General features: G+C 57.1%; 2 protein-coding genes across 3 annotated transcripts; both read left to right on the top strand.

The window, feature by feature from the left end:
* Nucleotides 1-608: 608 nt before the first annotated feature.
* On the top strand, nucleotides 609-3,891 carry SAMD1 (sterile alpha motif domain containing 1). The gene is made up of 5 exons (XM_034946716.4): nucleotides 609-1,946; nucleotides 2,369-2,663; nucleotides 2,755-2,851; nucleotides 2,949-3,060; nucleotides 3,156-3,891. Exons 1-5 carry the CDS (start codon nucleotides 999-1,001, stop codon nucleotides 3,312-3,314), a joined length of 1,611 nt encoding a protein of 536 aa, XP_034802607.3. The 5' UTR covers nucleotides 609-998; the 3' UTR covers nucleotides 3,315-3,891.
* A 2,031-nt stretch (nucleotides 3,892-5,922) lies between these two features.
* Nucleotides 5,923-10,126, top strand: C20H19orf67 (chromosome 20 C19orf67 homolog). 2 transcript variants are annotated; one of them, XM_003814859.6, is made up of 6 exons: nucleotides 5,923-6,449; nucleotides 7,873-8,017; nucleotides 8,145-8,245; nucleotides 8,328-8,513; nucleotides 9,144-9,278; nucleotides 9,739-10,126. In XM_003814859.6, exons 1-6 carry the CDS (start codon nucleotides 6,115-6,117, stop codon nucleotides 9,911-9,913), a joined length of 1,077 nt encoding a protein of 358 aa, XP_003814907.1. In that variant the 5' UTR covers nucleotides 5,923-6,114; the 3' UTR covers nucleotides 9,914-10,126. The 2 variants fall into 2 exon arrangements, with proteins under 2 accessions (XP_003814907.1, XP_008965956.1); XM_008967708.5 differs by having other exon boundaries at nucleotides 5,942-6,449; nucleotides 7,876-8,017; nucleotides 9,739-10,124.
* The last annotated feature ends 2,951 nt before the right edge of the window (nucleotides 10,127-13,077 follow it).

Here is a 13,077-nt window from a genome sequence, read left to right as displayed (position 1 = left end):
GCCAGGAGGCCGAGCGGCGGCGGGGGCGGCCCTGGCAGGGGGAGTAGAAGGGGGAGAGGGTGCGCGCCCCCCTTCCCGCATCCTCAGCGCCGGGCCAGGCGCGCCTGAGGGACGCGGGGGCGGCGGCAGCAGGAGGGTCCCCGCAGCACCCTGCGAGCGCGGCAGCCCCGGCCCGCGGGCGGCGAGTTCCCGGTAAGTGCGGTCCCGAGAGCGGAGCGCGCTGGAGAGGCGTGGAGAGGGGGGCTGGGCGCCGGGGACGTCTGGGTCCCGCGCCCAATGGCTGGAGGGCGGCCGAGCGCCGCCCGCCCGCCCTGCCCGCCCCCTCTCCCCTCCCCCCGGCACTCCCCTCCCCCTCCCCCGCCCGTCGCTTTCCCCCGCCCCCGCCCCGGCGCCAACTCCGCGGCGCCTCCTTAAAAAGCGCGCGGGAGTTGTAAGGGGGGGCCGGAGCGAGCCGGAGTGAGCGAGAGCGCAGGGTAAAGGGGGCGGGCGGGGGGCCCGGGCTCCACCTTAAAAGCGGGCGCGTGGGGGTGGGAGGGAGGAAGGCGGGCGGCGGGGAGGAGGGAGGGAGGGAAGGAAGGGGGGCCGGAGTGTCCCGGGCGCAGGGCGCGCGTGCGGCGGCGGCGGCGGCGGCGGGGAGGGGCCGGCCGCGCCGCGCTCCCCTCCTCCCCCTCGCATCCCCGGCCCCGCGCGCGCCCAGCAGAAGCGGGTCTGTGTGTGCGTGCGTGCGAGTGAGTGAGTGTGTGCATATTTTTTTCTCTCTTTTCTTTCTCTCTCACTGTTTTTTCCTCTCTCTCTCTCTCTCGCTCCCTCTCTCTCTCTCTCTTTTTTTTTTTTTTTGCAAAGAAACAGCAGCGCCGCCGCCGCTCCGCCGAGGCGCTGCGCCCCCCGGGGGGGGAGGCGGAGGAGGCGGGCAGCGGCGGAGGGAGGGGAGCCGGGGAGGGGGGCGCCGCGCTGGGAGGGAGGCAGCGCGCACGGTGCAGCCGGGCCGGGCGGGAGGCATGGCGGGGCCCCCGGCCCTACCCCCGCCGGAGACGGCGGCGGCCGCCACCACGGCGGCCGCCGCCTCGTCGTCCGCCGCTTCCCCGCACTACCAAGAGTGGATCCTGGACACCATCGACTCGCTGCGCTCGCGCAAGGCGCGGCCGGACCTGGAGCGCATCTGCCGGATGGTGCGGCGGCGGCACGGCCCGGAGCCGGAGCGCACGCGCGCCGAGCTCGAGAAACTGATCCAGCAGCGCGCCGTGCTCCGGGTCAGCTACAAGGGGAGCATCTCGTACCGCAACGCGGCGCGCGTCCAGCCGCCCCGGCGCGGAGCCACCCCGCCGGCCCCGCCGCGCGCCCCCCGCGGGGCCCCCGCCGCCGCCGCCGCGCCGCCGCCCACGCCCGCCCCGCCGCCACCGCCCGCGCCCGTCGCCGCCGCCGCCCCGGCCCGGGCGCCCCGCGCGGCCGCCGCCGCCGCCACAGCGCCCCCCTCGCCTGGCCCCGCGCAGCCGGGCCCCCGCGCGCAGCGGGCCGCGCCCCTGGCCGCGCCGCCGCCCGCGCCAGCCGCTCCCCCGGCGGTGGCGCCCCCGGCCGGCCCGCGCCGCGCCCCCCCGCCCGCCGTCGCCGCCCGGGAGCCGCCGCTGCCGCCGCCGCCACAGCCGCCGGCGCCGCCACAGCAGCAGCAGCCGCCGCCGCCGCAGCCACAGCCGCCGCCGGAGGGGGGCGCGGTGCGGGCCGGCGGCGCGGCGCGGCCCGTGAGCCTGCGGGAAGTCGTGCGCTACCTCGGGGGCAGCGGCGGCGCCGGCGGTCGCCTAACCCGCGGCCGCGTGCAGGGGCTGCTGGAGGAGGAGGCGGCGGCGCGAGGCCGTCTGGAGCGCACCCGTCTCGGAGCGCTTGCGCTGCCCCGCGGGGACAGGCCCGGACGGGCGCCGCCGGCCGCCAGCGCCCGCCCGTCTCGCAGCAAGGTGAGCGCGCCGGGGAGCGGGGGCGCCGCGCGGTGGGCAGGTGCGGGCGAAGTTGGTGGCGGGGGCGCGAGTCCTGGGAGGAACTGGGTGGCGGGTGGCTGGGGCTTTGCGCGCGTTTCCTGCGGGCTCGGTGCGTGGTGACCTTGGCAAGTGATTGAATCTCCCGGAGCCTCAGTTTCCTCCGCTGTAAACGCGGCTTAATAACAGTAGCGACCCCTTGGGGTTGTTGAGCGAGTTTAGTAAGATTTGGTTGTCGAGGGCTTTAGTTAACACAGAGCCTGGCACCGAGTGAATGCGTAAAAGTTAGTCCGTATTGTTCTTAAAGGTGGAATCGGTTCCTCCTCCCCACCGCCCGGACGCCACAGTCAGGGTCTGGGATTAGAACAGCTACTAATCTTGCATGCTTCTCTCCTCGGCTCCAGAGAGGTGGAGAAGAGCGAGTGCTTGAGAAAGAAGAGGAAGAAGATGATGATGAAGATGAAGATGATGAAGATGATGTGTCAGAGGGCTCTGAAGTGCCCGAGAGTGACCGTCCTGCAGGTGCCCAGCACCACCAGCTTAACGGCGAGCGGGGACCTCAGAGTGCCAAGGAGAGGGTCAAGGAGTGGACCCCCTGCGGACCGCACCAGGGCCAGGATGAAGGGCGGGGGCCAGCCCCGGGCAGCGGCACCCGCCAGGTGTTCTCCATGGCAGCCATGAACAAGGAGGGGGGAACAGGTAAGGATCCTTCTGGGTGGGGAAAAGTGCTAGGTGGAGAGGAACTCAGCCCGAAGACAAAGCCAAAGGCAGGTGTTTTTTTCCTTCCCAGCTTCTGTTGCCACCGGGCCAGACTCCCCGTCCCCCGTGCCTTTGCCCCCAGGCAAACCAGCCCTACCTGGGGCCGACGGGACCCCCTTTGGCTGTCCGTAAGTTGGGGTATTGGAGACATGGGGGTGCTGCTCAGGTGTGTGGTACAGCCAGAGAGACATCCGTGTTCACTGGTGTCTGTCTGTTTTGATGCAGTCCCGGGCGCAAAGAGAAGCCATCTGATCCCGTGGAGTGGACCGTGATGGATGTCGTCGAATATTTTACTGAGGCTGGATTCCCGGAGCAGGCGACAGCTTTCCAAGAGCAGGTGAGTTTCCAGCCCAGGACTACACACTGACAGACACAGAGGGTCTCCCTGGGATGTGCCCTGATCCCGGCTCTCTCTGTTCCTGTCCCACCCAGGAAATTGATGGCAAATCTTTGCTGCTCATGCAGCGCACAGATGTGCTCACCGGCCTGTCCATCCGCCTCGGGCCAGCCCTGAAAATCTACGAGCACCACATCAAGGTGCTTCAGCAAGGCCACTTTGAGGATGATGACCCCGATGGCTTCTTAGGCTGAGCGCCCAGCCTCACCCCTGCCCCAGCCCATTCCGGCCCCCATCTCACCCAAGATCCCCCAGAGTCCAGGAGCTGGACGGGGACACCCTCAGCCCTCATAACAGATTCCAGGGAGAGGGCACCCTCTTGTCCTTATCTTTGCCCCTTGTGTCTGTCTCACACACATCTGCCCCTCAGCACGTCGGTGTGGGGAGGGGATTGCTCCTTAAACCCCAGGTGGCTGACCCTCCCCACCCAGTCCAGGACATTTTAGGAAAAAAAAAATGAAATGTGGGGGGCTTCTCATCTCCCCAAGATCCTCTTCTGTTCAGCCAGATGTTTCCTGTATAAATGTTTGGATCTGCCTGTTTATTTTGGTGGGTGGTCTTTCCTCCCTCCCCTACCACCCATGCCCCCCTTCTCAGTCTGCCCCTGGCCTCCAGCCCCTAGGGGACTAGCTGGGTTGGGGTTCCTCGGGCCTTTCCTCTCCTCCCTCTTTTCTTTCTGTTGATTGTCGCTCCAGCTGGCTGTATTGCTTTTTAATATTGCACCGAAGGTTTTTTAAATAAAATTTTAAAAAAAGGAAAAGGGAAAAAAAAGCCACGGAGTCCATTTTATGAATGGGGCGGGGAGAGGGCACTAAAGAGCCTCCTAAGAGAGCCTCAGGTTAGGACAGAATTGTTTGGGGAGGGAGAAAAACAGAAACAATGAATTATAGCTGCCTCACAGCCACGTATAACAATAATTGCTCCAGGAAGGTGGGAATATTTGCTTTTTTTTTTCTGTAATCTCACCGTGTCCGTGTCCAGAACAGAGCTAGGCACACAGCAGGTGCTCAATTTTTGTTTTTCTTTTAGACAGGTTTCATTCTTTCACCCAGGCTGGAGTGCAGTGGTGCTATCATAGCTCATTGTAGTCTCAAACTCCTGGGCTGAAGTGATCCTCCCACCTCAGCCTCCTGAGTAGCTGGGACTACAGGTGCACTCTGCCATGCCGGGCTAACTTTTAAAAATTTTTGTCTGGGCACAGTGGCTCATGCCTGTAATCCCAGCACTTTGGGAGGCCGAGGTGGGTGGATCACGAGGTCAGGAGTTCAAGATCAGCCTGGCCAAGATGATGAAACCCTGTCTCTACTAAAAATATAAAAAAAAATTAGCTGGGTGTGGTGGTGGGTGCCTGTAGTCCTAGCTACTCAGGAGGCTGAGGCAGAGGATTGCTTACACCTGGGAGGCGGAGGGTGCAGTGAGCCAAGATCGTGCCACTGCACTCCAGCCTGGGTGACACAGCGAGACTCTGTCTCAAAAAAAAAATTTTTTTTTTTTGTGGAGATGAGGGTATGCACTTTGTTGGCCAGGTTGGCCTCGAACTCCCAGCCAAGCAATTCTCCTGCCTAGGATTACAAGCGTGAGCCACCATGCCTGGCCTCAAATATTGTTGAATGGCTAGCAGTTAAGTCCTTGGGTTTATAAGCATTTTCTCAACTGTCTTCCCAAGTCCCCATGAGACAAAAAACTCATAAAATCCCACCTTACAGAAGAGGCAGCTGGCCCAGCACAGAGATGCTGTCTGCCGCAGGTCACACAGGGTGGCATCTGACACCTGTCTGAGTTCTTCAGAGTCTTTAAATATAATTAGCGTATTTGACATAATGTACATTAAAAACTATAAACCTGTCAGCCTTTGTCTACTGCAAAGAATCCACTACAAATATTGGGGCAGGGATCTGTTCTAGGACCATAGTAGTGTCTCCAGACCTCATGGTCCTCTTCATTAAAACAACAGAAAATTCCTTCTGGGCCATCAGATGAGATCATGAGATAGAAGATTTCCAAGTGAAGATTTTGTTTGTTTCAAGACAGAGTCTTGCTCTGTCACTCAGGCTAGAGTGTACTGGTGCAATCCATAACTGTGGTGACAGCCTCGAACTCTTGGGTACAAGTGATTCTCATGCCTCAGACAACACCCAACTAACATTTTGGTTTTTGTATAGACAGGGTCTTGCTATGTGGCTTAGGCTGGTCTTGAACTCCTGGCCTCAAGCAGTCCTCCCACTTCAGCCTCCTAAAGTGTCAGGATTACAGACATGAGCCACCAAGTCCAGCCTGAAGATTTTTTAAAAATTATTGTTAGTAGTAGTCGCCAGAGTTACTACATCCAAAGTCCCTACTAAGTTCTAAGTAGTCCCTACTAAGTTTTAAGGCAGTTTCTCAACTCATTAGGGTTGTTTTTTGTTTTTTGTTTTTAAAGAAAAAAAGAGGCTGGGCACCTTAGGAGACCGAGACGGGAGGATCGCTTGAGTCCTGGAGTTTGAGACCAACCTGGGCAACATGGGCCCCCATCTCTAAAAATTTTAAATTAAAAAAATGTTTTAACAACAAAAAGCGTTCTGGGAGTAAGGGGCTGGGGCCTGGGCGGCCTCATTCCATATACCTGTGTCGGGTTGAGGAGTTGGAGACACGTTTAGAGACCCCTCCACTCTAGGAATCCACCTCGAGAGATAAAGGTCCCGGCCCTAGCCACACCCCCAGGACACGGCCAGAGGCCACCTCCCTAGGCGGGTCGCTCCCCACCGCCAGGTTCCTGGAGCGCGTGCGGCGCGTGTGCAGGGGTAGGGGGCCGCGGGCGCGCGGACTGGAGCGGCGCGCCCCTCCCGCGTGTTGAAATTCAAAAGAGGCGAACGGCCCCCGGCGCGGCGGCGCGGCTCCGGTGGAGAGGTCAAGGCAGGGGCCAGTCGGAGGCTCCCGGGGCGGGGTCGAACCCGCGGCCAACCTGAGCAGCAGCGGAAGCTTAAAGAGCTCAGGTTCCCGCCCCCCGGCCCTACCATGGCTACAGAGCAGTGGTTCGAGGGGTCGCTGCCCCTGGACCCTGGAGAAACACCGCCTCCAGACGCCTTGGAACCTGGGACGCCGCCCTGCGGAGACCCCTCCTGGTCGACGCCCCCTGGCAGGCCTGGGAACCCATCTGAGCCGGATCCTGAAGATTCCGAGGGGCAGCTGGCTGAGGCCCCGGCCTCCACGCCTTCCCCCAAACCTCTGGTCCCCCGGCCTGGGCCAGCACCTCCCCGCCTATCCCTGGACACTTTGTTCAGCCCCATCACCCAACAGCTGCGCTACCTACTGAAGAAGGCAGATGATTTCCAGAGCTACTTGCTCTACAGGTGATGCTGGACAGGGTCCCAGGTCCCCATGGGTAAGGAGACTTGGAGGGGAGGCGACAGGATGGGTGACACACACCAGGGTCGCAAAATTACAAGCGCTAGGAGCCAGAGGGAGACAGTGGAAGAAGCTAGCATATTAGAATCCAGTTTAAGAGAATGAGGAAGACTGTAGAATTGCGGGTAGGGGATGGCTGCTATTACTGTCGTGGCAGTGTGGGCCTGGGGTTGTCAAGTCTCTAGGACTTTTTCTCCCAGTTTTTAAGTGCTGTCTTACATTTTGAGCCCTGTGCTGGCTAAACAAGACCCACCTGAGCCAAACTTGGCCTGCAGGACATCAGTTTGAGACTCCAAAGGATAATGTGATTCCCAGACCAGGTTTCCCTGTGACTCTCAATTTCAGTGTCCATTGGAATTTCCTAGGAGGCTGGGTTGGGTTTTGTTTGTGTGTTTGTTTTTGAGATGGAGTCTCACTCTGTTGCCCAGGCTGGAGTGCAGTGGTGCAATCTCAGCTCACTGCAACCTCCGCCTCCCGGATTGAAGCAATCCTCTGCCTCAGCCTCCCGAGTAGCTGGGATTACAGGCGCCCACCAACATGTGTTGCCCGGCTAATTTTTTTCTTTTTTTAGTAGAGACAGAGTTTCACCATCTTGGCCAGACTGGTCTTGAGCTCCTGACCTCATGATCCACCCGCCTTGGCCTCCCAAAGTGCTGGGATTACAGACGTGAGCCACCGCGCCTACCCGAGGCTGGGTTTTTTTGTTTTGTTTTGTTGTTATGTGTTTTTTTGAAATGGAGTCTTGCTCTGTCACCTAGGCTGGAGTGCAGTGGGGCGAACTCAGCTACTGCAACCTCCACCTCCCAGGTTCGAGGGATTCTCATGAGGCTGTTTTTTTTTTTTTTTTTTTTTTAATGAGACAGGGTCTTGCTCTGTCACCCAAGCTGGAGTGCAGTGGGGCAGTCATAGCTCACTGCACCCTCGAACTCCTGGTCTCAAGCAATCTTCCCACCTCCACCTCCTGAGTAACTGGGACTACAGGTGCCACCATGCCCAGCTAATTATTTTTGTGTAGAGATGGGTTCTTGCTATGTTGCCTAGGCTTGTCTGGAACTCCTGGCCTCAAGCAATCCTCCAGCCTCAGCCTCCCAAAACTCTAGGATTGCAGGCGTGAGCCACTGCGCCCAGACCCTGCAGGAAGCTCTGGGTCCTAAGTGTTGTGAGACTCAGGTGTCAGCACTTTAACAAGTGTTCCAAATGGGTTTGATGCAGGTAAACCAGAAAGATGTTCAGAAAAGACCTGAAACTGGGGGCTTTTCTAATGGGTCAAAGCCAGGGATACAGGTTGGGGTTGAGTAGAATGGGGAAAACTGCGGGGTGGGGAGGGGTTGTGAGGGATTCCAGGCAAAGGCCCCCTTCTTCCTTCAGCAGAGACCAAGTACAGAAGGAGCAGCTGGCCAAGGCCATGCCCACCTTCTTACAGATGTGTGAGCCCTACTTCCTGTACCTGGAGGCAGCCGCGAGAAGCATACCCCCCATCTATGGACCCCTGCAGGAGCTGGTCCGAAAGGGGGTGTGTGGAGGTTTCTTAGACCCCATGCCCCTTTCTTCTCGCAGCTCTGAGCCTGTGGGGATGGTGGAGGGGGAGGCCCACTCCTCTCAGGCCAGCTGATCTCACTGTACCCCCCTCTTGTATGCAGCTGTTAGAGATCTCCCAACAGCTGACCCTGCGCCTGGAACAGCTGGTCCTCATGTACGCTTCCTTTGGGTTCGTGGACCTGGAGGAGATGAACCCCCTTAGGTAAAATGGTAGGAGACTCAGATGGGGGGATGAAGGAGTCCAAGGCCCAGCCTCACCCCTCCATTCTCTCATGTCTCGCCAGCATCTCCTGTTTCTTTTGCGGGAGGTTCTCCATCAGCCTGTCCCATGAGGTCTCCATCTTCAGATACTGTGCCCCAACCGCCTACACTGCCAGCCGCTTCCCCCGCTACCTCTATAAGAAGATGCGCTGGCACCTGGAAGCCACCCCAGAGGCCCCTGGTCGGGGACAAGATTCCCTTGTGGATTAGTAAGTCCTCTTACCCAAATCAAAGTCCTCCCCTTTCTATGATGAATGCCAATATGACCCTCCAAACCGTCACCAGCAAAGTGAAAAGTGAGCCAGGGCCCGAGGCAGTGGCTCACACCTGTAATCCCAACACTTTGGGAGGCCGAGGCAGGAGGATCACTTGAGCCCAAGAGTTTGAGATCAGCCTGGGCAAGATGGCAAGACCCTGTCTCAACAACAAAGAAATTCGCCAGGCGTGATGGCTGGCACCTGTAGTCCCAGCTACTTGGGAGGCTTAGGCAGGAGGATCACTTGATCCCAGGAATTCAAGGCTACGGTGAGCTGTGATTGTGCCACTGCACTCCACCCTGAGTGGAAGCAATAATCTGTCTCTTTAAAAAAAAAGTGAACCAGGAAACTAAAGGCTTTTGAAAGGCTACCTCTATTTTCTTAAAACCCACCCTCCCACCAAAATAAAAGTTCTCATCTTAAAAGTAGGCTGGCAGGGAGAAAAGGCCTTGGAGTCACATTCCTACCTGAGAACTGCAGGGCAACTTCTGATGAGTTCCCACCTCACCTCCAAAATTAAAGCCCTCAACAGAAGTAGCTAGGAAACTGATCACTTCTAATTACAGCTCCCTCCCCTCCTAGCTACTTTCTGTGCTATCGAGATACTTGGGAAGACACAGGCCAGAGTCCAGCCAATTCGTGCCCACAGATCCAGAAGCTGTGGTCCATCGGCCGATGGGTGCCCCTAGGACCAGCCGAGGATGACCTTTATTCATGGTAGGAGCTAGGGCAATAGCAACGTGGGCCTGGGAGCTGGAGGGGGAGGCAGAACCCCACCAAAGACAATCCACCTTCCCAAACACTTTGCTTCCCTTAGTAGTGATAGCATTTTATTGTGCCCTGAAAAGCACTTCATGCAGACCCCAGTAACAACCCATGGAGATCTATGCTATTGGCCCCATTTAACAAAGAAAACAGGGTGCTCAGAGAAGTTGTTACCTGCCCAAGGACACACAGCTAGCAGAGCGAATGGACAGGTCAGGACCAGTTATTCAGCCTCTAGGAGCCATTACTAAGTCTCTGATCAACAAGGAAACAAGTTTCCCCCGGGGGTTTTTCCCACCCGCAGCTGAAACAAAGCCTCTTTCACCTGAGCCTCTCACTCAAAGGGAGGGACTCCCGAGGGGCAGGGGGCACTCAAGTCCAGGCCTGCCTATCCCTGGCCCCCCCACCCCAGGATTTTGTGCCCGCAGCCGCTTGGGGACTACCAGCAGCTGCTGACCATCGGCTTCGAGGAGCCCACGCCCACGCTGGCCACCGACCTACTGGTGCAGATCCTCACGGGCCAGGCAGGCCAGGCCCGGCCTCCGAGCGCAGCCGGGCCTGCGGGGTGGGCAGCGCAGGGGTCTTGAACCTGGGGAAGAGGGTAGGAGCTGGAACTTGACAGTTCCAAACTCCAGAAGAGGGGGCAGGAGAGGGGCTCACTCGTTCTCGCAGTGCAGCCCGGCCTCGCCTTCCAAAGGGCCAGGCCGAGCTGACCTGTCTGCACCGAGTCCGGCTTGGCCGTGGGGCCCTGAATGTGGACACGTCAGTTTTGTGTTAAATAAAAGAAAGAAAGAGGTCACAGGCTCAGCGTCCGCTGCGAATGCCGCGCCCCTCCCCCGGGGGGATTGCCCCACCCACTCGCGTGGCCTTCTGGGAAATGTAGTCTTTTGAAAGAAACCTGGAATTCACCAATAGGCGGACGAGAGTTTGGCGCATGCGCATAGGCGCACATGAAGCAAAAAGGGAAGTGGTGCCCGTCAACACCGGAACCCAGAAAACTGCAAGTTTAGGGTAGCGGGGAAATTCAACGTCCACTGGAGGAAGAGACTTAAGGCTACGCCCACTCCCATATTTTGACCCGGAAGTTATTTATTTTAGCGTAAAGGACTACTTTTCCCGACGCGCCCCAGGAAAGTGCCCTCGATCAGTTTCCTAAGGGCCCGAGTTAGACTTTTTTTTTCTCTTCCAGCTTTTGGGACTTGGGGGCCGGACAGGTCGTCGTCTTTCTTGGGGTATCCGGGGTGCGGACAAGGTGGGAGAGCCCTACGGTATCCAAGCTTAGGATCTCTCAGCCTCTCTCTAATCTCGGACTGGAGAGGAGACCCTGACTGAGAGAAATGAACTCACCTGCTCAAAGCTCCTGCGAGCGAGTGGCGGACCTTGGACCTGAACCGGGTACTTGTGATCGCAACCCGGTACTTGTGGCCCGTTGCAAGGGGGAAGGGTGTCCTCCTGAGCCAGGTGTCACTCAGCTGCGGGTTATACCCCTTTAATCCAAGAGGGACCCTTTTGGTTCTCCTCCCCTCCCCTCCCCCCGCCCCCGGCAGCATTTTCATAGAGGAGACACCCAGAGCCCTGCCCTTATTTATGATTTTGAGCAAAGCACCTACCTTCCAGTCCCTGGCACATAGTATTAGCCTCCGTTTCCAGATGATAAAAAAGGACGTTAGAGGTGAAATGAATCAATATTGAATGCCAACACTAGTTTCGCTCTTGTCGCCCAGGCTGGAGTACAATGGCATGATCTCGGCTCACTGCAACCTCCGCTTCCCAGGCTCAAGTGATTTTCTTGCCTCAGCCCCCCGAGTAGCTGGGATTACAGGCTGATGCCACCAGGCCCAGCTAGTTTTTGTATTTCTAGTAGAGACGGGGTTTCGCCATGTTGGCCAGGCTGGTCTCCAACTCCTGACTCAGGTGATCCGCTCGCCTCTGCCTCCCAAAGTGCTGGGATTACAGGCGTGAGCCACCGCGCCCGGCCACTATTGCTCTTCCATGGGTATTTCTGGTGACAATTTCTGACTGCATCAAGGATGTTTTTTAGTCCACAGCTGTGGTCTGAATGACATCAAGGAAATCCTGATGCTCCCTGATACCGCTTTGAGGGAGTCCCTGTGAGTTTTCCTGTGGCTCTAAGATGTTTTTCGGGGGGAGGGAAGGGTCTTGCTCTGTCACCCAGGCTGGAGTGCAATGGCGCAATCCTGGAACCTCCAACTCCTGCAAACTCTAACTCCTGGGTTCAAGTGATCCTCCCACTTCGGCCTCCTAAGCAGCTGGGAGTACAGGCAGCGACGATGCCCCGATTTTATTATTATTATTATTATTATTATTATTATTATTATATTATTGTAGAGAAGGGGGGGTTCTTCCTATGTTGACCAGGCTGGTCTTGAACTCCTGGCTTAAGCTATCCTCCCGCTTCGGCCTCCCAAAGTGCCGGGATTACAGGCATGAGCCACCCTGCCCGGCCTTTAAGATTCTTTAGACTCGTGGGGTCCAATGGAAATATCAAGTGAGCTGCAAACGCAAATCACGTATGTAGTTTCAAATTTTCTAGTAACCACATAAAAAAATTAAGAGGTTAGGGCCAGGCGCTCATGCCTATAATCCCAGCACTTTGGGAAGCTGAGGCAGGCGGATCACGAGGTCAGGAGATTGAGACCATCCTGGCTAACACGGTGAAACCCCGTCTCTTCTAAAAATACAAAAAATTAGCCGGGCGTGGTGGCGGGCGCCTGTAGTCCCAGCCATTCGGGATGCTGAGGCAGGAGAATGGCATGAACCCGGGAGGTGGAGCTTGCAGTGAGCCGAGATCGCACCACTGCATTCCAGCCTGGGTGACACAGCGAGACTCCGTCTCAAAAAAAAAAATAAAATAAAAAATTAAGAGGTTAGATTCACTTTCGTGATATTTTATTTAACCTGTTATACCCAAAATATTATTTCAATGTATAATCCATGTAAAAAAATTACTGAGGTATTTTCCTTTTTTGTACTGTCTTAGAAATCTTGGCCGGACATGGTGGCTCATGCCCATAATCCCAGCACTTTGGGAGGCCGAGACAGGTGGGTCACTTGAGGTCACGAGTTCGAGACCAGCCTGGCCAACATGGCAAAATCCTGTCTCTACTAAAAATGCAAAAAAAAACAAAAAAAAAAGGTGGGTGTGGTGGTGGGCGCCTGTGATCCCAGCTATTCAAGAGGCTGAGCCAGGAGACTCGCTTAAATCTGGGAGATGGAGGTTGCAGTGAGCCAAGATCGCACCACTACACTCCAGCCTGCGCGACAGAGCGAGACTCCATCTGAAAAAAAAAAAAAAAAAAGCCAGATGCAGTGGCTCACACCTGTAATCCCAGCACTTTGGGAGGCCGAGGCAGGCGGATCATGAGGTCAGGAGTTTGAGACCAGCCTGGCCAACATGGCGAAACCCCATCTCTACTAAAACTACAAAAATTAGCTGGGCATGGTGGCAGGTGCTGGTAATCCCAGCTACTCTGGAGGCTGAGGCAGGAGAACCGCTTGAGCCCAGGAGATGGAGGTTGCAGTGAGCCGAGATCGTGCCATTGCACTCCAGCCTGGGCAACAAGAGCAAGACTCCATCTCAAAAAAAAAAAAAAAAAAAGGAAAAGAAATCTAGCATTTCACATTTACAACATATCTCAATTCAGACTAGCCACAAGCAGCTCTAGACGGTCTCCTTTAAGTCAAATCCACTGTCTCTTAAGACAGGGTTTCGGGTGGGTGGTGACAGTAC

This window comes from Pan paniscus, chromosome 20 (genome assembly GCF_029289425.2).
Source record: "Pan paniscus chromosome 20, NHGRI_mPanPan1-v2.0_pri, whole genome shotgun sequence".
NCBI classification, from domain to species: Eukaryota; Metazoa; Chordata; class Mammalia; order Primates; family Hominidae; genus Pan; species Pan paniscus.
This window is presented reverse-complemented; position numbering and strand designations above follow the sequence as displayed.